The 22,549-nt window shown below is 42.2% G+C and overlaps 1 protein-coding gene across 2 annotated transcripts in view; it reads left to right on the top strand.

Moving 5' to 3' along the window:
- The first annotated feature begins 7,103 nt into the window (after positions 1–7,103).
- Positions 7,104–22,549, top strand: part of LOC126284187 (Krueppel-like factor 8) — a 1,008,191-nt gene continuing 992,745 nt past the window's right edge. Inside the window, exon 1 of one of the 2 annotated variants that reach the window (XM_049982934.1) lies at positions 7,104–8,678. In XM_049982934.1, coding sequence (XP_049838891.1) covers positions 8,565–8,678 — 114 coding nt within the window. In that variant the 5' untranslated portion in view covers positions 7,104–8,564. The remainder of the gene's footprint in view (positions 8,679–22,549) is intronic. The other variant, XM_049982933.1, reaches the window with a different exon arrangement.

Raw genomic sequence — 22,549 nt, 5'->3', positions numbered from 1 at the left:
TATCGATAGCGAGTACTGTGGTACTATCTTTGGAGCGACCTCTAGTATTTCCGGGTCGTCGTGTGTCGTAGTTCAGTTGAGTTGTGACGGAGCAACAGTAAGGTCCGCACAGCGCAAGTACTCGCCGGGACAGCCGGCCGGAGTGGCTGAGCGGTTCTAGGCGCTACAGTCTGAAACTGCGCGACCGCTACGGTCGCAAGTTCGAATCCTGCCTCGGGCATGTATGTGTGTGATGTCCTTAGGTTAGTTAGGTTTAAGTAGTTCTAACTCTAGGGGACTGATGACCTCAGATGTTACGTCCCATAGTGCTTAGAGCCATTTGAACCATTTTCTTTGTGTGTGTGTGTGTGTGTGTGTGTGTGTGTGTGTGTGTGTGTGTGTGTGTGTGTGTGTGTGTGTGTGTCCGTGTCCGTCCGTCCGTCGAAGTGACCTCATGGCAATAAGTTGACTGTCGACAATTCATACTGGGACTTTCCGGTGCCTGACTTGAGCGAGAACGGCCGTCGGTTGGTCGTACGGTCGGTCGTGTCAGCGGACGACGTGTATTTGGTTTTCCGACCGCTTCTGGCTCCTCTGTGTTTTGTGTCGACTTGTAATTCGTCCTGTTGCTCCAGTGATTGGTTTTAGTATTGTTTGAGTTGTTTGTGGTATTGTTTTCGGGGATCCGTGTGTATTTTGTGGTTTGAATGAGCTGTCTGCGTGCTGAATTAAGCAGTTGGTTAGGACGGGCAGCAGTTAGGTCTACACAACGCCAGTACTCGACGCCACCGCTCCCGACACAAGTGCACTGTTCGATCGAAGGATGTGGTCGCCATGGAGGGCGACCACGTCAGGGATCCGATCCACCTAGATCAAGTTGAATGGATCGTTAAATCCGAGTAGCGAAACCTCCACCTTTTTTGAGTGGCCGTCCGTCGAAGTGGCCTCATGCCATCAAGCTCTTACTTGGCGGTTTTATACTGCGACGTTTCCCTTGCCTGATTTGATTGGCAACGACCGATGGTTGGTCGTTCGGTCGGTCGTCTCAGTGGACGACGTGTATCTGGTCTTTCGACCGTTACTGTGTTCTTAGCGTTCATGTCTACGTGCATTTCGTCTTGTGGCTGTATAGTGACCGTTTTAGCGTTATCTGAGTTGTTTGTGGAATTGTCTTGTGCAGTTCCATGTGCATGTAAGTCAGATTTTGAATAGGCAGTTTGGTCTCTACCCTGTCTGCGTACTAAGAACTTGCGTAATTAAATGGTTGTCATTTGACGATGTTAACCGTTATTCTAACGTGTTACTGGTTATCGCATCTTAGGTGGATTTTACGAGTGTGCTGGTCGGCGTTTAAGCTGTCCCTCGTATGAGTTGCCGTCCTGTTAAGTGTGCAAAACTCTTGGCTGCTAGTCTCACCGCTTACGCAGCTGTAGTGACTTTTCTCAGGTCAATCCTTGGAGCACTGTGTGTGGATAACTCCCTTCTTTATTTGGTCTGATTGTGTCAATTGTTTAAAAATAATATTAGTTTAAATTATTCCTATTACGTGTGGCCTTCAAGCGACAAATAATTTTGAATTCTTTCGTAATAAGACCTTCAGCCATCAGTTTAGCTTGTGTTAGTCTTTTTTTTTAAATGATTGTTTCTAAAAAATTATTTCCTTAAATAAAGAGTACGTGTTTGTTGCGCAACCAACGGTAACTGATTAGGCCCCGTCCACACCTTCTCCTGCCTTCTCTAAGTCCCACGTTTCACCTGAGGTCGTATCTACGAAGTTAATGGTTGTGACCATGGCACAAGAGCAATTCCTTTCCAACGATAGAAACAAAGCGCGATTCATTAGCTTGTTTACTAAGAGGCTTGAAGGTGGAGGCTTCTCAGCCAATCAAGGTATGAAGACGTAGACCACCTGACAGTTGCCACGGCCCTTGACGTAGAAGGTTGTGGTTGTTAATGAGGATACGGGCCTTCTCATCATAGTCGTTGCCCTAGCCACACCATCAGCAAACACATATTTCTGAAAATCTGGAGTAGGAACGACCTCATCAAAAGTATTTGGAACCAACAGCTTCAAACTGACGGACAACACCATAAGGCATTCATATCTGTCCACTCCCTAAGTGGATGTGACAATTTCAGCACGCTCCAAGCAGGACAAGAAAATGATCAAGCTGATAGTCGAAAATGAATGTCTTCTAGAAGGAATTAAACCTTTCTTAGAGCATGACACTCAAGATGAAGCTGGAGTGTGATTTTTAACAACCCTTTGCGGAGATGGGATTGGAGATACTTAAGATAAATTGCGATTCGACCTGTTTTCCAATGCCCTCATGAAGTACAAATTCAACATGGCATCCTTATCACCAACGTCAGAAGCAATTCGCCAATATTGCTTGAGAAATTTCGTGCAAGTACAAATGTGGTTTAGGAAACCAGCTGGATCCGCTTCTCTGGAGATGGCACCCTTCAAAGTCTTTTCTCTCGACAGTTTTCTGCAAATGCAACAACGGGTGTGCAGGTGGCTGTGGGAGACGGGAGGCTGGGATTGAGTGCTCACTGATTTGTGCCAACTGCAGGGGGAACGCCTGAACTAACTCCCTCCAACCAGACGAGACCGACGGATCAGATGTTGGCCAAGATCTGGACCGCATAGGTGGGACGACGAAAATTATAGACTTCGAGGAGCCGGGTGGCCCAACGACAATCAAACGTCGATGTTGTGTACCTGCCTATTTTTTCCACTTCATACGTGTAACTACAATTTGTATTATTCTGAAATATAATCATCACTAATTGATTTCAAGAATGGTTTTTCTTATCATATATGAAACCACTTTTAATATTATCTTTTTATATATTCCTCAGTTTTAACATTTTATTGTATTAATATATTTACCAGTTACTAGACCAGTACACTGGAGTGCTATAGTACTATGATTAATACAATGTAAATAACACATATTGAAGAACTGCAATTTGAACAGTCTTCATTGATGATGAGAAATGATCCAACTTTAAGGTGGGAATGTACGGAAACGGGTGGTCGGTCCAAAAAATTAGCCTTTCATCTCATGGAACGCAGAATTTATTCCTCCATAACTTTTACAAGACCACTTTATTGATAGACAGGTTAGTTTAGATGATGTTACCAAAAAGCAGAAGTTCAACCGAAACTTTTTCATAAATATGTAAAATTTGTCCAACTTTGAAAAGCACTAGTGTGAGAAACCTATATCATTGACGTCGGTTTGCAGTAGGGTTTTGGAGCATATACTGTATTCAAACATTATGAATCACCTCGAAGGGAACGATCTATTGACACGTAATCAGCATGGCTTCAGAAAACATCGCTCTTGTGCAACGCAGCTAGCTCTTTATTCGCACGAAGTAATGACCGCTATCGACAGGGGATCTCAAGTTGATTCCGTATTTCTAGATTTCCGGAAAGCTTTTGACACCGTTCCTCACAAGCGACTTCTAATCAAGCTGCGGAGCTATGGGGTATCGTCTCAGTTGTGCGACTGGATTCGTGATTTCCTGTCAGGAAGGTCGCAGTTCGTAGTAATAGACGGCAAATCATCGAGTAAAACTGAAGTGATATCAGGTGTTCCCCAGGGAAGCGTCCTGGGACCTCTGCTGTTCCTGATCTATATAAATGACCTGGGTAACAATCTGAGCAGTTCTCTTAGATTGTTCGCAGATGATGCTGTAATTTACCGTCTAGTAAGGTCATCCGAAGACCAGTATCAGTTGCAAAGCGATTTAGAAAAGATTGCTGTATGGTGTGTCAGGTGGCAGTTGACGCTAAATAACGAAAAGTGTGAGATGATCCACATGAGTTCCAAAAGAAATCCGTTGGAATTCGATTACTCGATAAATAGTACAATTCTCAAAACTGTCAATTCAACTAAGTGCCTGGGTGTTAAAATTACGAACAACTTCAGTTTTAAGGACCACATAGATAATATTGTCGGGAAGGCGAGCCAAAGGTTGCGTTTCATTGGCAGGACACTTAGAAGATGCAACAAGTCCACTAAAGAGACAGCTTACACTACACTCGTTCGTCCTCTGTTAGAATATTGCTGCGCGGTGTGGGATCCTTACCAGGTGGGATTGACGGAGGACATCGAAAGGGTGCAAAAAAGGGCAGCTCGTTTTGTATTATCACGTTATAGGGGAGAGAGTGTGGCAGATATGATACACGAGTTGGGATGGAAGTCATTACAGCATAGAGTTTTTCGTCGCGGCGAGACCTTTTTACGAAATTTCAGTCACCAACTCTCTCTTCCGAATGCGTAAATATTTTGTTGAGCCCAACCTACATAGGTAGGAATGATCATCAAAATAAAATAAGAGAAATCAGAGCTCGAACAGAAAGGTCTAGGTGTTCGTTTTTCCCGCTCGCTGTTCGGGAGTGGAATAGTAGAGAGATAGTATGACTGTGGTTCCATGAACCCTCTGCCAAGCACTTAAATGTGAATTGCAGAGTAGTCATGTAGATGTAGATGTAGAATGGGTGGTGCAAAAAATATACGTCTGGTCTCATTCAAGTCCTACTATTTCTAATAGGACCATGTTTTCGATCTTTTGAGTCTCTTACGAGATGTAACTGTAAAACCGCGATACTGGAAAAATATCCAATTTGGGGGGTGCACTTTTACTCCAGGCCATCAATATGGCTGTATATCTGAAGATCATCATGTGATGATCGGAAACCGGTCACCTTTTAATAAACTTACGTTGCTTTCTTGGCTGTTGTAACTATTTTCTACGAACTCTATCTGAAAACCTTCTGGCAAAGTATCTATATCTTTTTAAAAGACGTCGCATAACTACAAAAATTTCGATTATGCTTTCGAAAATCCTGAAATGATTCTCGAATTCTTGCATAAAATCAAAAATTATGGCTGCTGGCTGCGTATTTCATCCTGTCTTTAGGAGTATGTTTAGCCTACGCGCTGAAATGAAATTGAAGTGTGTATGTGCTTATGCTTGCTATAATTTCACTTTCATTTGGAACGAGTTTATTGTTTGAAACAATTGTAATGATTAGTAGGTTTCTGCCTTGAAGGCACCATTTTGTGTCACCTAAAGGAGCAGTCAAATCGACCAGAAATGTTAAAACTGCCACCCAGTTAGCATGGCCAAGTTCAGGTACAATTTTTGATTTTGGCATCATGAACGATTTTACTTCATTAATTATTCTATGAAATCTTTTTAACATGTGACGTCGACAGGGCCACATTACTTCTGCAAAATATATATCACCATACTCAGCATCTGAACCCTGAGGAATTCCCGGAAATTGTGATGATTCATTTCCACAATTATATAGAAGTACCACAGAATTTCCTTGCATTTCAATAAATTAATTTCATTATACATCTCTAAACATCTAGTTTCGCAGTGGCAGGTGAAGTAGCCATTAGGTAACAGATCAGCGCATCTGATGGATTGGCCGTTTCTAAGAACGAGACTGTGGGTGGTTGACATATAGCAAGGTCGGCGATGTTAAGAACTGGATAGGCCAATGAGAAACTGGCACAGTTTGGCGGGAGTTTCGGACTGAAAATATTCCATTAATCATAACTTATTGTAAACGGAATTTTGTGTTTGCTTTTCACTTCCTGGACCGCAGTGATACTTTGGGCAGCATGCAGGCCGCGATTTGGATACCCCTGCTCTAGGAATATACCAGGTGTACCGGTATGAAATGAGCGTTTTATTGTGAAAATGAAACACTAATTTGGAATTGAAAAGTAAAAACATTTTCTTCAAAGTACTCACTATTGTTTTCTGTACATTTTGACTACCTTTCTGGCAATTTGTGGACACCACGCCAATAGAAATGTTCGTCTTAGCCAAGTGTTTTGATTGAATCCTGAACCAGTTTTACCAGTGCAGGTGCATTGTCGTGTAAAAAAATTACTTTGCCATGTCTTCTGGCGCATTCTGATCTTTTTTCGATCAATGCATAGTTCAAAAAGATCAGTTGTTGTCTGTAGCGATTAGTATTCACAGTTTCACCTGGTTTTAGAAGCCTTTCTGATCCCACCAAACACAGAACATTGTCTTCTTGCCGAATCGATCTGGTTTTGCAGTCGATGTTGATGGTTGCCCTGGATTAACCCATGATTTTTCCCGTTTAGGATTCTTAAAATAAATCCATTTTTCATCTCCAGCAACAATTCGATGCAAAATTGATTTTCTTTCATGGCTTTGAAGCAAAATTTGACAAATAGTTTTTCGGTTTTCCATCTGTCTTCCAATCAATTCATGTGACACCCATTTTCTACACTTTTGGATCTTTCCCATAGCTTTCAAACGGTCAGAAATTCTTTGTTGTGCAACATTTAGCATTGCTGCCATTTGCTTGTGACTCAAAGTATCATCTTCATCCATTATTGCTTGCAATGCGGGGTCTTCGAACTTTTTTGGTGGTCTTCCACGTTCTTCATTTCTTACATCAAAATTATTATTTCTGAACCATTGAAACCATCCTTTGTATGTTGCTCCTGATAGAGCATGATCACCATGCCTCGACAAGCATTCGATGCGACTCTGCAGCACTTGTTTGTTCCATGACTTGATGTATACTAAATATCTTTGACAGATGTCATCCCAAACAAACAAAAAAATTAAGGCTCGTTAACAACAGATGTTCCCCATCGACTCATTTGTATCTTAACGCTCATTTCATACCGGAACACCAGGTACTACAACCCACTACATATCGTTGTCGAAGGGGTAATGACGACAAGGTTAGATAAATTACAGCGCTCGCGGAGGCACATAAACAGTCATTCCTCCTGTGCTCCATACGGAACTAGGAGAAGCCGTAATAAGTGGTACAGTGGAAAGTACACAGTACCACGCACTTCGCAGTGCTTTGCAGATTGTGGCTGTAGATATAAATGTAGAATGATTCTGAAGCGCCAAAGAATTTTACGAAAACAAGTGCAGACGCTAGATTTTAAGTTCTCAGAACCGTTTGGAGGACAGTGCAAAGGCAAAGGAGCGTCGGCTGGGAGAGCGAGACTGGGCGGCGCCCAGAGTGGGGGCAACGGGTGGGTCCATCCGCCGGTTAAGTTGGCCGGGTGGGGCGAGACGAGGCGAGGCACTGCACAGATGTACCGCGCGGCCGCCAGGGGCGCTGGCGGCGGCGCTAAGGCCGTCGCCTGGTCGCCGCGAGACAGTCGCCCAGTCGCTCAGCGGCAAGCACGAAGGAGAGAGGGAAGTGTGTTGACGCGAGCGCACGGCAAGGGACAAGTTGCGTGGAACCCGGTACGTGCGTGAGCTGGCCAGGGCGTTGCCACCGCGACGCGTGCGGCCTATGACAGCGGTGGCGGGCAGTGCAGTACTGTGTCATAGTGTTTATGCGTGTGCCTTAGCGAGGACGGTCGCCTTGCCGGTAGCAGAGAACCTGTGTGATCAAACAGTGTTTCAACTATTGTATATTTTCTCCTGTGCTGTTATCTGTTGATAGTCAAAATCGTGGTGCATCGTTTTGAGTGAATTTGGATTCTGTGACACAAACACAGTGCTAGTGTGAGATCGGCATCTAATATTTTTGCTCTTTCGACTGACAGCGACAAGCGTCAACAATCAGCTGATTTTGAAGCACATGCTAAGAAGGCTGCGTGCTTGTTTACTTGATGTAAATTTCCCGTACCTTCCGCATGTTCATGTGCATTAACACTTCTGTTATACCGAAAGGACTTGTGTGCATTGCCGTACAAGAATACTGGAGCAACTGTGATAGTGCAAAAGAAGAATATTTTTGTTCGTGCTGCAGAACCAAATAATATTTGCGGTACAAGGTGGGAAACAAGAGCATGGATAGGTGATAATTTGAGTCAATTTTTTTTTGTTTCTTTTGCAGACGCCCGGTTTTGTTGTTGTTTAGTTTTGTTCATGCAGTTCGAACACACTTGAGACGTCGGAATGCAGTTGCGACAACGTTCTGAAACGGTCTTTCAGCTATAGGCAGCAGATTTATGGGATACAAGGACCACACCACATAGCAGGGAGCGACCAATGTACGCGCCTGACATTACCCTGTTTGTCATGAACGAATATCCTAGCTGACAGACTGGGCTTGATTTCCTTTTTTTCTGTGCGCTTTGTTTATGAAGTGCCTTACATAGAAGCAAACGCACAGATTCTGATTGTTGACAACGTATCATTTCGGTGACTTTATCTTCTTACGTTCTTTGAAGCTATCATTTGGATTCCCATAAATTATGACAATTTGTAAGAATCATAGCAATAATCGGCACCTGAAAGACTTCGCGATACTTTCTCCCAAGTGACCTTCGCTTGACGACAATAATACTTTCATTGTTTGACTCAAATGAAAATTCAAATTCCTATCTCGGTATAATAGCCGAATGCTCATGTATATTGACAATACAAGGTCGCTGACTTTAGAGTGAGTAACTCCTGTGTGAACACAAGGAACGAACAATAGATTTGTGACATTGTTGCAAATTACAAGAAATCATCCCAGTTTTCCGTCTGTTGACGACAGATTCGGGAAAAATTATACGACCAGCCTCAAAGGTGCACTACAAATATTTGGATAAATGTTGAACAGTATCGAGGAGATTATAGCAGCGAATAGTTTGCTTGGATACCTACGTAACGGTGTTCTTCCGTTTGACGAGCTGCAACAGCAATCGAGGTTCATGGTTTTCATGGTGAGTTACTTTTTCAGTTTCATCAGTTTAACACTAATTTAATTTAGGACTAAGTTTTAGAATGCTTACATATTGTGCAGCTAATATTTGTGGTTCAGAGAATATACTGGCATTCGTGAGGGACAGACACTGTTCACGGCAGCAGAATTTTTTAAACAATTATTCTTATTAATATGAATGAGAGAGAATGATACAAGAAACTGTAATATGTTGCAAAACGAATTTAACAACGACAAAATTATGCTAAAACAGTGTGTAAAACTGTTTTATTTACGATTGTACTAAACGATCAAAAATAATTTCCATGTATGCTAAAGAAGTTGCTGCTCTGAGCTGTTATCAATAACGCTCAAATATATGTAGTATCGTGAGTCGACATTCTTTTATTCTGTGTACGCCTTTTATCATGTTTTGTAGAGTTGTAATTCATTTGCAGATACAGTAAGTTTCATCTGCCCGCAATTGACCGGTTTCCACCTTCACCGGTTACGTTTAGAATTTCCGTACCACAGCCACCACCGTTTTTACATCATACGCCGAAGTTGTAGCGTTGTCACAATCTGTACAGCTTCATGGCCTTTATTCTTATTTAAGCATGTTGGACTATACAGTCTATCAACCTGGAAGGAATGAAACAACGCCTAACTTGTGCGTATATTAAGATTTCAGGATATGCTACTTCTTGTAGACGGTTGTGAAGGTGACAAGGGACAAGGAATGTCTAAGTTGTGAGCAGATGAAAATAATTGTATAAACACTAAAATTATTGTTAAAAATTTTGGCGTTCACGGATTTCTTGCTTAAAAATTTATCGATTTTTCTGAAATTTTGTAGCGTTGTAGGATCAAATTTACGAATATCGAATTGTCTTTAAATTGCCAAAGATCAGTATCACTTAGTACTAATAGAGATAATAAATTGATTGTGATCATAGCAACGTAGCCAGAGCCCTTAATATATTCGCCCTTTTTGAAGTTCGCTGTGTGTAGCCCTTCCGATTGTTAAAAAAATTACTCAAAATTTAGAATTGTATACCTGTTGCAGTGTTATTCCTTTTGGGTAGGAAGTGCACAGATAACATGGAACTGTGGCTACCAAGGGTTTGGAGCTGTCCATACGAAGAATAACGTTAAGGGATGTTTACAAGCCAAATGCGAAGTAACTAGCCTAGCAGTGGCGAGTTAAGTTTAACATGAATGTCCCTTGACGATTATTAAGCATTGTCAGATAAGGTAGAACAGATAGAGAGCAATTGGTACCCGAAAAAGAAAAGGATTGACAAGGCAAATATTAAGAGTATTTGTGATTACAAGAAGCAGTTTGTAAGTGTTGATAGGTATGACCGGAATTCTTGGAGCAGGTTTTTAAAATAACTGTGGAAAAGAGAAAATGCATTTTTATAACGTATGCTGTCTGCTACTTTATTGACCAGTCGGAGTGCTACAAGTGAACAAAGTACTGGAGAGGTCACAAAAGTTAGGAAAATTAGATAATTGGCGTTTACCGCTCATCAGCAATGAGGGCGCTGGAATTGAGCTGAAGCTCTAATTGAGCAAAGAAATCGAACGTCTACGGGACCAACAAGGCATTTGCTTTAGACACATTTAGGAAAACCTGGGTTGGGCAAACGGGAATTTGAAACACCGCCCGCCAGAACGCAAATTCAGTGCCTTACCACCTGAGGTCTCTAGCTTTTCATAACTATGTATAGCCGGTGCAGTTTTTACCAATGGTGGTGTATATAAAGCAGTATTTAATATATAATTGAGTGAAAACATGAAATTGCTGAAATGGAACTTGGGGAAAAACTATTTTTGGCTCTACTCTGCCACGCCCCTTTGTTTTAGTTTCAATACTAAGAAAAGGACAGCAATGAGTCGCAAAATCCGTCGTTCACTGGACCAGATCGAGGCTTCTACTGTTACGTTTAGTCCATTTAAAATTACTTGGTTGTTGAAGTTTGTCACTTACCGCAGCGGTGTTGCCACACATCGGCCGCCGTCTTGCGCTCGGTTTTAGTTAACGTACAAACACGGCGAGTCACTTCACAAATATCTAACGCGGAGCAATGTTGGAAGTGGCCGCCGCAAGGTATGCCAGAAATCAGAGATGTTCTGTCGATAGCTGATTTTCAGTGACCAGTGACTGAACTGCGGTAGGAGACGCATCTTGTAGCTCTGAAATTAAACTCAAGTCTTCAGCTAACCACAGCCTCGCGATGTGTAATGTGTCCGAAAAAGCTGTGGTGAGCAATCAGCAGCAGAACTAGAATCATGATCGTTTTTTTCTCGGCCATGAAAACCATTTTCTACGAGCAAACTCAAGACAGAAGTAGTTCAGTTTCAGCGCTAAAACCAACGTAATTTTTTGCATAATTGGTTACCTGAAACTGTCCTCTCACTGGCTACACGAGCGGCCGCTTTACCAACCAGTGAGCAGTCTTCGTTGGCATTTAGTTGCAGATTATAGACGACCCAGGCATATTCGTGACGAAAAAAGAACGATAGGTAGAAAACAAGCGCAAATAAAAATATTAATAAGTTGGTGAAAATTACATGGCAGAGAATTAGAAATAAAAAACCTACATTTACACCAGTAAATTGAATAAAATATTGTCCGATTATATTCACAAATAAGAAAAAATCCTTGGCAGTAGACGATGTTCGAACCGAGCATCTTCAGTATGGTTGATTAATACGCTAACTGTTGCGCTAAAGAATAACGATTAGTCAAGTTATTATGGTTGACTAAGATTACGCAGTTGCAATGATGAATTGCAGCCTCCAAAAACTGTTTGACGCAATGTCACGCGAAGCTTATATGATTTAAGCCGATCTTTATGATGATGATTATCGCTTGTGTGAAGCCGAATCGTATCTTGTGCGGAAGTATCCAGTAGCGTTTAGTTAGTGCTTTGTATGAAATGGGTGTGTTTCATTTGCATCGTTGTGTGTGTTGGGGGGAGGGGTTTGGTTGGTTCTCGTGTATGATGAGATGGGAAATAAAAGTGCCAGACCTATGGTTCGGAATCCAAACACATAAGAAAGAATGCCAGACAAAGAACTGGAAGTGAACTGACAACGATGTTTCGGGTGTGAAGGTGAGCACTCTGATTGGAGGAAACCAGCTGCAACGCGGGAAGTGTCAACTTTGAAGTAATTTAAACATACTATGGTCATGATCATAGCAGTTGCCAACAGGCGACTCAGAACCCAATGTTTGGAGTATAAATGCTAATAAATAGCATGGGCATGCATATGTGACAGAACTGAGCTGTCGGCAGCTGCACTGATTATGACTACGCGACAGTCAAAGAGTAGGTCTGCTGCAATGAACGACGGATTTGGCGACTGATTACTACCCTTTTCTTGATACTGAAATTTTGAACAGTCGCTGCGCGCACAGGGATCAAATGGATTCCAGTTTGGCAATTTATCTGGTAACCCATCCACAATGAATACACCGGGATTCCAATTTAGCTTTGTTTTCATATTAAGAAGGATCACTCAGTTGTTGACGTTAGTGAAAACATAAGTGTCCCCCAGATAAGCTACTTTCCTCTTGGTTCGTGCTACCATAATTGTCGACAATGGAACATCTGCGATTTGTGGTGGTGTTTTTTCGCTGTTGCTAAGAAAAATGTTTTCTCTTTTTTGTTGAGCAGTCCGAAGTATGGCATTACTATAGTCCGATCCACGGACAATGGCGGTTCGCGCATGTCGAAGCACGGAAGGGGATCGCGTTGTTGACGATTTCAAGCGACAGGTGCGGTACGCGCATGTGCATTCTCTCCGCCTTAAGGAAGCGTGTATCCTTCAAATTGTGCCTCTTGCTTACTCATGCAGAATTTATCACTTAACAGCACTATCAGCGATAACAACTCCCAACAAATGAATCTGAAATTCCTTAAACAACTCGCTACGATCACGTTTAATGCTTGCGTTAACTACGGCATTCAGAGCAGAGCGCTCAGAATACTAATAAACGCTCATTGTTGGGCGGAGTATGAGTGACGTAGCTGCGCAGGACAAGCCTAAACTCTGCCTCTATCGTTGTGACTCCATCTATACTATGACATGGCAACTGCACACACGTGCTTCGATATTTAAGGCTGTAGCACTGTTATCCTAGAGTCTGAAGATGCCCCATCGTGATTAAATAAGCAGCGTTACTCAAAAGCCTTTTCGTTAGTTTGACGGCAGCTTCCCAACTAATATTTTTCCTAGGATGAAATTGTGTATTTTTTCATAATTATTTTTTCTTAAGTTCCGATGCACATCGTTTGTACAGTTCCAACTGGTAGTTGAAAAGTCACATTATAGGTCATAAATCATATGTGATAACTGATTGTATCCCGAAGATGACAAGAGTAAGATTCTCTTGGTACGAGGCGGAACGCGAAAAGTGGCTAGCCCGTGGCATCTTGACAACTACAACCATCAAAGTAAGACGCGGAGTAGTTCGGTTTTCTGCCTATCTGCACGGCGGTAACTTACTTGCATGTTGTAGAATATATTATCGAGACGGCACATTTATGGCAGCCCCGTGTAGTACGTCGTAAAGGCTTTATCACACACAACGCTTAACGGCTTTCACCTTGCGAAGATAGCACCTTCATATCGTCTGTCACTTTCCCAAACCATGTTGGCGTTTACCCATCAGAAAGAGGCGTGCCACAAACGTCCCGTTAACCTTTAAGGCGTTTTCTGTGCTGGCTGGAGTTGCTGTGGAAAGTGGCATGTCGTGGTACAAGCAGTTCGTTTTAATCCACTGTGAGAGAGATTTGTCACTTTTATAAATCATATAATAAAATTACGGCGGAAATCGATCTTTGTAATTGAGTATGAAGGCGAGAGAGGTTTAGTTATTGGAACAGCGTACAAAAGTGGCCATTCTTTCTGGCATTCTGTAACAGTGTAATATAAAAACGAAAAGTTAAAGCAGTTTTTACGTCAAATATCTGTCGAAACTGGTCCGCTCTCCTTGGTAACATCATACAAGAAAACTAGATCACTTTGTTGTATCTCTTACGATTAGGTATACTCTATAGTTACGGAAGCAAAAGGTCGTGATGACCTTTACAATAGTGAGGTAAATAGCAATGCTCCGTAATAAAATCTGAAAACGTTTCCAAACCAAAGTAGTTAAATATGATATCTTCCAAACTCTGCGATCACTTAGGACCAGTAAAAAAAAAAAAAAAAAAAAAAAAAAAAAAGTTTACGTCACTGCTACTCCTGAAATGCTACTTTTTCACCTCGTGCAGATTTGCAGGAATTTTCTTTATGTTGACAAATTGTGGAAGTGGATGACCTACGTTTGTGTAAAAGATATTTCCCGAATTTGCGTAAGTGATTTGTTGGGTTGGGTTGTTTGGGGAAGGAGACCAGACAGTGAGGTCATCGGTCTCATCGGATTAGGGAAGGACGTGGAAGGAAGTCGGCCGTGCCCTTTGAAAGGAACCACCCCGGAATTTGCTTGGAGCGATTTAGGGAAATCACGGAAAACCTAAATCAGGATGGCCGGACGCGGGATTGAACCGTCGTCCACCCGAATGCGAGTCCAGCGTCTAACCACTGCGCCACCTCGCTCGGTTAAGTGATGTTGCCTAGCCACATGCACACTGAAAGAATTTTCAGAAAGCAGTTTTTAGGGGAAAGAATTTAAATAGTATTACGTAGTGTTTCGCTCTTTTCCATCACAGATTCTGGGTCTCAGAACAACAACGAATATCCCCAAAGACAGTTGAAAAATAATCTGTCGTTGCTATGACAGTCGCATTTTATATAGTGATATTTAAGAACCGACTGCAGTTAGAAAGATCATAGAATAAAAATATCGCCATTCAAGAGGAATAGTTGCATTTGTTATTGGTGTTAAAATGAGGAGAAAGAGCGGGAGAGTTCAGAACAAAACCAACTCTGTTAAGAAATCTGTTTTCGTGACTCACATAGAATTCTATGCAACGTAAAATTTTGTTTTCATTGTCAGTTATTAATTTTGTACCGTATTTGTAAGCTGTAAAACAGCTGTCGGGAGATAGTTTATGCAGTAAATAAGGTCTATGACATACTAATCAGCTTTATTAAAAGCTTGTTTATGTATTGTCTTACAATCCAATTGCTTGTGTTACTGTCTGCAAGAACATCAGTCAAGTTCGTTGCTAGCTTGTGTACGTGTACTAACAGGCAGGAGTCGACGACCACTAGTATACAGAATACCGTCAGACCCCTTCCCCCACCCAAACTACTACAGAGGGTTTAATTGCATTTGCTGTATATTGCTTTGGGCTACAAACGCTCTGCCTTGTTTTCCAGATCCTGCATCTGATCTTAAGAGCGAGTTTTAGTGTTTTGACCAACGTCGTCTTTCGTTTGTGCAGTAGTCGATGAAAGTTTTGTCGATCGGCATAATTTGCTTTTCACTACAGTTCGGACTTACATATCCCACGATGCGTTCGCTGCGAACCAGTTGGTATTTGTTGCAGTTTGCCGCTATGTACCATACGCCAAATTGCTTTGTGCAAAAACTGTTTCACACAGTTTCAGAAATAGGATGATCCAAATCATATATAGGATACAAGTGTCTTTCAGAAAATACAGGGCGAGTCAGGTGTAAAGGTAAATGCTTTGAGGGGTGATAATGTTAGTATGGACATACGCCCTATTCAGTGTGGTTCACGAGATAGAATAAATTTAATGTACATAGCTGTTTATTTGCTCCATTATTAAATATTATTATTATTATTATTTACAACGTACCAATGTAGTGTAGATGGAGTTGAGACGGACAATTTGATACAGGTCTTATCTAGTCGGGAAACTGCCGCAAAGTGGCCTACTAAAATTACCTAAACTACAGCACATGCGTATCGCGCGAGATTTTCAATATTCTCTCGCCCTCTGCGCGCAAGCTATTAGTCCCAGAGAAGAAACGAATAGGACCTTTTGTATATGGGGGGGGGGGGGGGAGATTTAATGTAGTTTAATTTTGTTCTGCGACACGTTTTCGCTGGAGAGTGCGTTTCTCGAGTTATTCAACAAAAATTTACAAAAGTGACATTAAATGGGTTGTCTCTCGAATAGATTCAGAATACGGTACATGTCCATATTACGTTTTCTGTTCAGAATTACTTACGATACCGCGCCTCAGAGCATGTACCTTTTTTACATCTGACTCACTCTGGATATATCGTAAATGAAAATGCAGGCTGGGACAAATAGGTCGGACCTCAAATAGCAGTGGGACAGGCATATTCCAATCTCACCGCGTTGGAAAACGAAACGGTGGACGACATTCCTTCTGACGACGAAGTTAATGAAAGTAAACGTAGGTTGTCATTCATGCCAAATAAAAAAGTTGTAGTGAAAGTGTTTGACACAACGCCTTTGTTCACTAAATAAGAACAATTGCATTATTCGAATGTATTTGGTAAATACATCGCGTCAAAACTCTGACGTGGACACCATGTTACAAATTATGGATTAACTATAGATGTTCGTCGCGTGCCTGATAAATTTGCCCAGAAACCAGACAACTCTTCAGTGAGTATCACGAACGGAAGAACGCATCCTTTTCCTCAAAAATCTAACATTGTAAATGTAGCAAAGACGTTCAGCGGATAATAGAAATAGGGATAGAGGTTCGTCAGAGGACCGCAGTGTGCACCCAGTTAGATGACGCAGACATCTCAACACTGGATTCGTATCCGGTAGGAGCTAAGGGCAAACCCATTGGTCCGACATCCTAGTGAAGGTGTTCCTGAAATTAAGACTAGCTGATTCCAATGAAGAATTCGTGGCTGATTTCCAATTCCCAAACCACTCAGATTTTTACTCCTCCTCTAATGACCTCGTGATCGAAGAAATGTTAAACACTTCTCTTCCTGTTATCTTCACAGTACATATACAGACAATTTCGGCCAGATAGTGCGCGTAAAATATGCTGCAAATACCCGATCTGCTGTCTTGCAGAGTGAAGGGATTCTCGGAAGCTTTTGCTCAGAGCATTGGCGATCGACGCAGAGGTCGCATTAGAAATGCAAGAGAAACGTGGTGCTAGCTTGTTGTGATACAAAATTACTGTTTACAGTCTGTATTAACGCCTTAGCGGAGATCACCAGTAATCTGTGGCGGCTATATCCTGGGGAGTATAATAGCGGGAAAATTGTTCAGAAATCCAAGCTTACCTTGGGAAAATTACCGGCGACTAGCAGCCACTGTTACTCATAACAAATTGAAACGTTTTGCACTCACATAATGGCGGCTGCGACACATGTTGTCTTGACGGCGTGATACTAGCAAGTCACAGTATTATGAAGAAAGATCACTGCGTAGTATTCCCCATAAGGAAACGAACTACACGTTAACTCGCTTCATGATATCCTGCTTGGAGACCAGTTCCGGTAGATGCGCACTTATTTGCCAGCTTGGGGCTCCGCGACAATTGAAAGACTCAGTGAAAAAAACTTCTAAGTATGTGAATCCATAATGTAATAGTATGGACAGTCGTCATGGCCGGTAAACCAAGTGAGAATGTTTTATGTTACGTCATTACTGTGTCAGACACAAGAGTAGTACAGTACATGGCAAATTTGTTAGCTTTCCTCGCGGGCTGAAATAAATGGAATTGTTACGCTTGTCATGAAGAATAAACAGAAGTGCTATAAAACCGGCATGGTAACCTGAATCTTCGTGAACTGCTTCCGTTTTCATGGAATTTTGGAAGTTCGGAGCAGAACGTAGGTATCTCCCCATTACGTTCCAGTTTTAAATGACTCATGATACAAAATCGAAGTGGGAACGCTTGAAGGTGAAAGCACCAGAACGTACACGGCGGAGGAAAACTTAAGGTCATGTCAGGGTAGAGGACGTCGAATCCAGGAATTGCAACGTTGTGAAGCTAAGGCTGTAAAACGATAATGGGAGGCGAGCCCGCGGAGGTACGTGCATTTGAGCTAACTTGCCCTAGTTCATTTTGTGCTAAAGAGAGCAGTTACTAATAAAATCATAAGCTAATGATTCCATTTGAAAAGTCAAAACTAGGCATGCTTTAATTTCATATCCACGGCTGGTTGCGTTTGACGCGAATTTTCTGTAGTGTTTACTGATTAAAGCTTTATTATTAGATCAGCGACGCTTAGAAGTACCGTTACGTAATTCATTCTTTAAGATGCACTGTACTACTGGAACCACACTACAATACACGCCAAACACGTTCGCTTACCGCACCAACTACTGTCGCTCGTCGCTGACTGGCTCATGCTTTATAGCCGTAGCTCCACAGTGGTGCATTTCCGAAATATGGCGCGATTAGGCGTCACATACCATGATGTAACCTTGTTATGCCTTCCTCCAGTGTTTGTTCTTTGCAGTAAAGATAGAACTTCGACAGTCTTTTCCGCATGGATGGAGCAAAAACATGGAAACACCAATCATAATACGTTACCACAGCTAATGCGGTGTAGGAAAACCGTTGTCATTCCAACAGCTTGCAGTCATTTCTGAATAGATAAATACAGGTCCTATAGAGTTTTCAAGGTAATGTAGTACTGCTCTTCCTGCAAAATAGTGCGAAGGTCAGGTAGCGATGGTGGAGGTGGGTAGCGATCATCCAAAGTAGTCCACAGAGGGTCAGTAATATTGACATCTGATGATAGTTGTGGCGAGTGGAAATGCGACAGTTAATCCTCGTGCTCACAAAACCTGTCGTGGGCGATGTGAGCTGTATGAACAGGGCTCCTGTCATCCAGGAACAATCTTGGCAACAAACATTCTACTTTGCAATGAACCTGATCAGCCTAAATGGTCACATAGTCCTTAGAAGTGATGCCACCTTGCAACGTAATTATGGTGCCCATGTACATACCATGATATGGTTGCCTAAATCGTCAGACAACCCTGATATGTTTCACTCTTGAGACGTAAACGGCCAAAAGTTGCGAACAAAGTGAAATAAGACTCACCGGACTAAATAAATTGCTCCGTATCCCAGGTTATATGCCTTCGACACCACGTTTTCGCGCTGCGGGCATTTGCATCACTGATCAGTGGCTTTCAAATTCCAACCCGTCCACCAATTCCATGTTTATGGAACTCCCTTCGTGTTGTTTTAGTACTGACAGGGTTCGCGATTAGGACATTTACTTCTGCATTGACTTTTGCAACTGTCGTCGTTTTCTTGTTCGTCACAATCCTCTGCGGTGACAGTCCAACAACACACTCGTTTGCATTGTGATTCACTGTGTGCTTCTTGGAACACCAATCACTTCGGCTCTCTTGGTTACGAAAGCATCCACCATAAGGGCACAATTTGCCCACTTTCGAATTCACTTAGCTTCGACATAATTCACTCGCAGGTACACAGAAGCTGTTGTGACGTTGAGTGCTTGCAGTGTATTGAGAACACTGCACAGGTGGCGTCCGTAGTCAGGTGCGACAGCACAACCTTCCTCGTGGGGCAGCATCTGCATTAATGTGCAAGTATACGTTTCTCGCGCTGTTTCCTTGTTTTTGTCCAACCCTGTATGTGTAATGTAATTTTATGTCGTGTACAGTTTCACGATTGTTATCGCCATTTTCGTTTTACGTCCTAGGGATGATTTTATTCACAGAATGTAACAAGGAATGTGTGCCACGCCGCGCGGGATTAGCGGAGACAATTTACAAATATTGTTGTTGTTGCTGTTGTGGTTTTCAGTCCCGAGACTGGTTCGATGCAGCTCTCCATGGTACTCTATCTTGTGCAACCTCCTTCATCTCCGAGTAACTACTGCAGCCTACATCCTTCTGCATCTGCTAAGTCTATTCATTTCTTGGGCTCCCTCTAAGATTTTTATTCTCCACGCCTCCCTCCAGTGCTAAATTGGTGGTCCCTTGATGCCTCAGAATGTGCCCTACAAATCGATCCCCTCGTCTAGTCAAGTTGTGTCACAAATTCCTCTTCTCCCAAATTCTATTCAGTATCTCCTCATTAGTTACATAATCTACCCAGCATTCTTCTGTAGCACATTTTGAAAACTATTCTCTTCTTGTCCAAACTATTTATCGTCCATGTTTCACTTCCATCCATGGTTACATTCCATACAAATAATTTCAGAAAAGACTTCCTGACACTGAAGTTTATACTCGATGTTAACAAATTTCTCTTCTCCAGAAACGCTTTCCTTGCCAGAGCCAGTCTACAGCTTATATCCCCTTTACTTCGACCATCATCAGTTATTTTGCTCCCCTAATAGCAAATCTCATCTACTATTTAAAGTGTCTAATTTCCTAATCCAATTCCCTCAGCATCACCTGATTTAATTCGACTACATTCCATTATCCTCGTTATACCTGTTGATGTTCATGTTATATCCTCCTTTAAAGACACTGTCCATTCCGTTCAACTGCTCTTCCATGTCTTTTGATGTCTGACAGAACTACAACGCCTAAGCAAACCTCGAAAAGTTTTTATTTCTGCACCATGGATTTTATTTCCTACTCGAAATTTTTCTTACGTAAATGTAATGTAATACTTTGTAGGCATTCCTCTTCCATCTTTCACTTCTCTTAACCTATATAGCTTGGAGTGAACCAATTTTGGTAGTCTCGGAGGTGATTTTTTCGATTCTTGTTGTAGACATTGTTTTAGAGCAATCTTTCTTCGTATTTCCATTTTTAACCAGTCTTTCAAGCCTGCTCCAAAGATGTTCAACTGTATTAAGATCTATGCACTGTGCTGGGAACTTCAGGGCATGGGAAGTAGTGTACAATAACCGCAGACGAAGAATTCCCGTTGTGTGCTTAGGGTCATTGCCTTGCTAAAAGGCGTAATCTATGTCTAAACCCAAGCTGCCAATTTTTTTTTTTTTTTGCAGATTTTCCTTTAGGATATTTGAATAGCGAAATCTATCAATAATACATTCAACAAAAACATGTTGCCCAATACGAGATTCAACCACAATTCCCATACCCTAATTCTTCCACCACCGTGCTTTACTATGGGTTGAAAGTATTTGGGATGTAGCTTAGTATTTGGTTGTCGCCACACCAAAATTCAGCCGTCATTAACAATTATTTTAAATTTGCTTCCGTGTGTGAACAGTACCTTCTCCCATAAACATGTGTTCTTGCTTGCATGCGCTCTAACAAATTCAAGTCTCATTCCCTTGTTCTCCTTGCATAAGTTTGGTTTTCTTGTACGACCCTAGCTCCAGAACCAGCATTGCTTAAACTGTAACGAACAGCCCTTAGTGATTTCGTTCTCAAACTTAAAATGAGCCTACAACGCGGTAGCTGGCAATTAAGGAACTTTTTTGTTCATCCGTATTTACATATTTCGTTCTGTTTTCGTTACTCTCTGTGGTCGACTTCTTCTTTTGCTACAAATGAGAGTGTTTCTTTCTCTGAATCGCTATTTTATGGACGTTACAGTTGCCCGCCTTCTCCCAGTAGGATCATTTGTTTCTGAACATGATTTTTCCGCCGGCCGTAGTGGCCGAGCGGTTCTAGTCGCTACAGTCTGGAACCGCGCGACCGCTACGGTCGCAGGTTCGAATCCTGCCTCGGGCATGGATGTGTGTGATGTCCTTAGGTTAGTTAGGTTTAAGTAGTTCTAGGGGACTGCTGACCTCAGAAGTTAACTCCCAAAATGCTCACAGCCATGATTTTTCCGTTGTCATGTTGGTAGAAAACGATATGCCTTCCCTCTGCAGTTGTTTTCTTCCCTTTGTCGTCTATTTTGCTATTTCACGGTATTCACTACATACCAGAACCAACATGGACGACTTCAGGCTTATCAATGAAGGCGTTCCTTGCTCTGTGCGGTTCGTTAGTTATTTCTGTGTGTACAGTTCTAGTAGTGTATGAATAGTTTGTCCCCACTGTGTAAAGTCAGCTGGTACAAAATTTTATGTCCTTTCTGCAGAAGGCTAATTTAGTTAGTCTTTTTATATGTACATGTACACAGATTAGGAAGGAAGCCTACGTACTGTTAGATTACCAAACATCTTTGGCTGTGACCTTAAGTTGTAATGAAATTGTTATTCTACATGAACAACAGATATTAATTTTTTTATCCACTTCTAATCCTGCTATCATAATTCCTCAATTTGAAGTGGGAATTTTTGATTGGCGGTTCGATGACGGTAAGCCTTAACATAGCTTCGAATACAAGTGAATTCAGCCACCCGGTCATTTGCTCAGAGCAGACGCAAATGTAGATGTACACGTCAGCGAAACACGCGCAGGCGACGTGCACTGAATACGCACAGCTCGCTTTCCTTTTTCACGTATGGGTGCGTGGTAATGAGTAGGCCTGCGGCAGGAGGCACCAAAAAGCGAGAGGTGGGGCGCTGCGCTGGCGAGCGACGGTTGTAGCGGCTAACAAGCGCCGGCGACGGGAAGCTAACAGCGCAGTCACGCGGGCCTCAGGTGTGGGCCCGGGCGTCGGCAGGTGCGAATCAGCTGCCTCGCCAGCCACCGTCCGGGGCGCTGGCGTTCGTGCCGCTCACTTGAAACCCGAATCCTGTACTTACATCGTATTCACGTTGCTACGTGGTCACTCATTTGACTATCGAAGTCTACAGGGAGCACTGTAATTACGGCAAAAATTGACACTTGTGATATTCTACGACAATAAAAGCAAAGGCGTTGCAGTAGCAATATAATATTATATGAGACACGGCCCTAATTAGTAAAATGTAAACTTCCCGACTTAGTACCAATCTGCAGGGCTCTTTTCACCCAAGGCTCCCATTTGGGAGGACGGCGGTTCAAATCTCCCCATCCAGATTGAGTTTTACCGCGATTTTCCTAAATCGTTCCAGGCAAATGGTTCATTTGAAAACGGCACGATCCATTTCCTTCCCCATTCTTTAGTAACGTTTTGGG

Source organism: Schistocerca gregaria, chromosome 8 (assembly GCF_023897955.1).
Source record: "Schistocerca gregaria isolate iqSchGreg1 chromosome 8, iqSchGreg1.2, whole genome shotgun sequence".
NCBI classification, from domain to species: Eukaryota; Metazoa; Arthropoda; class Insecta; order Orthoptera; family Acrididae; genus Schistocerca; species Schistocerca gregaria.
Note: the sequence above shows the minus strand (reverse complement) of the source record. Positions and strands in the feature narration are given on the sequence as shown.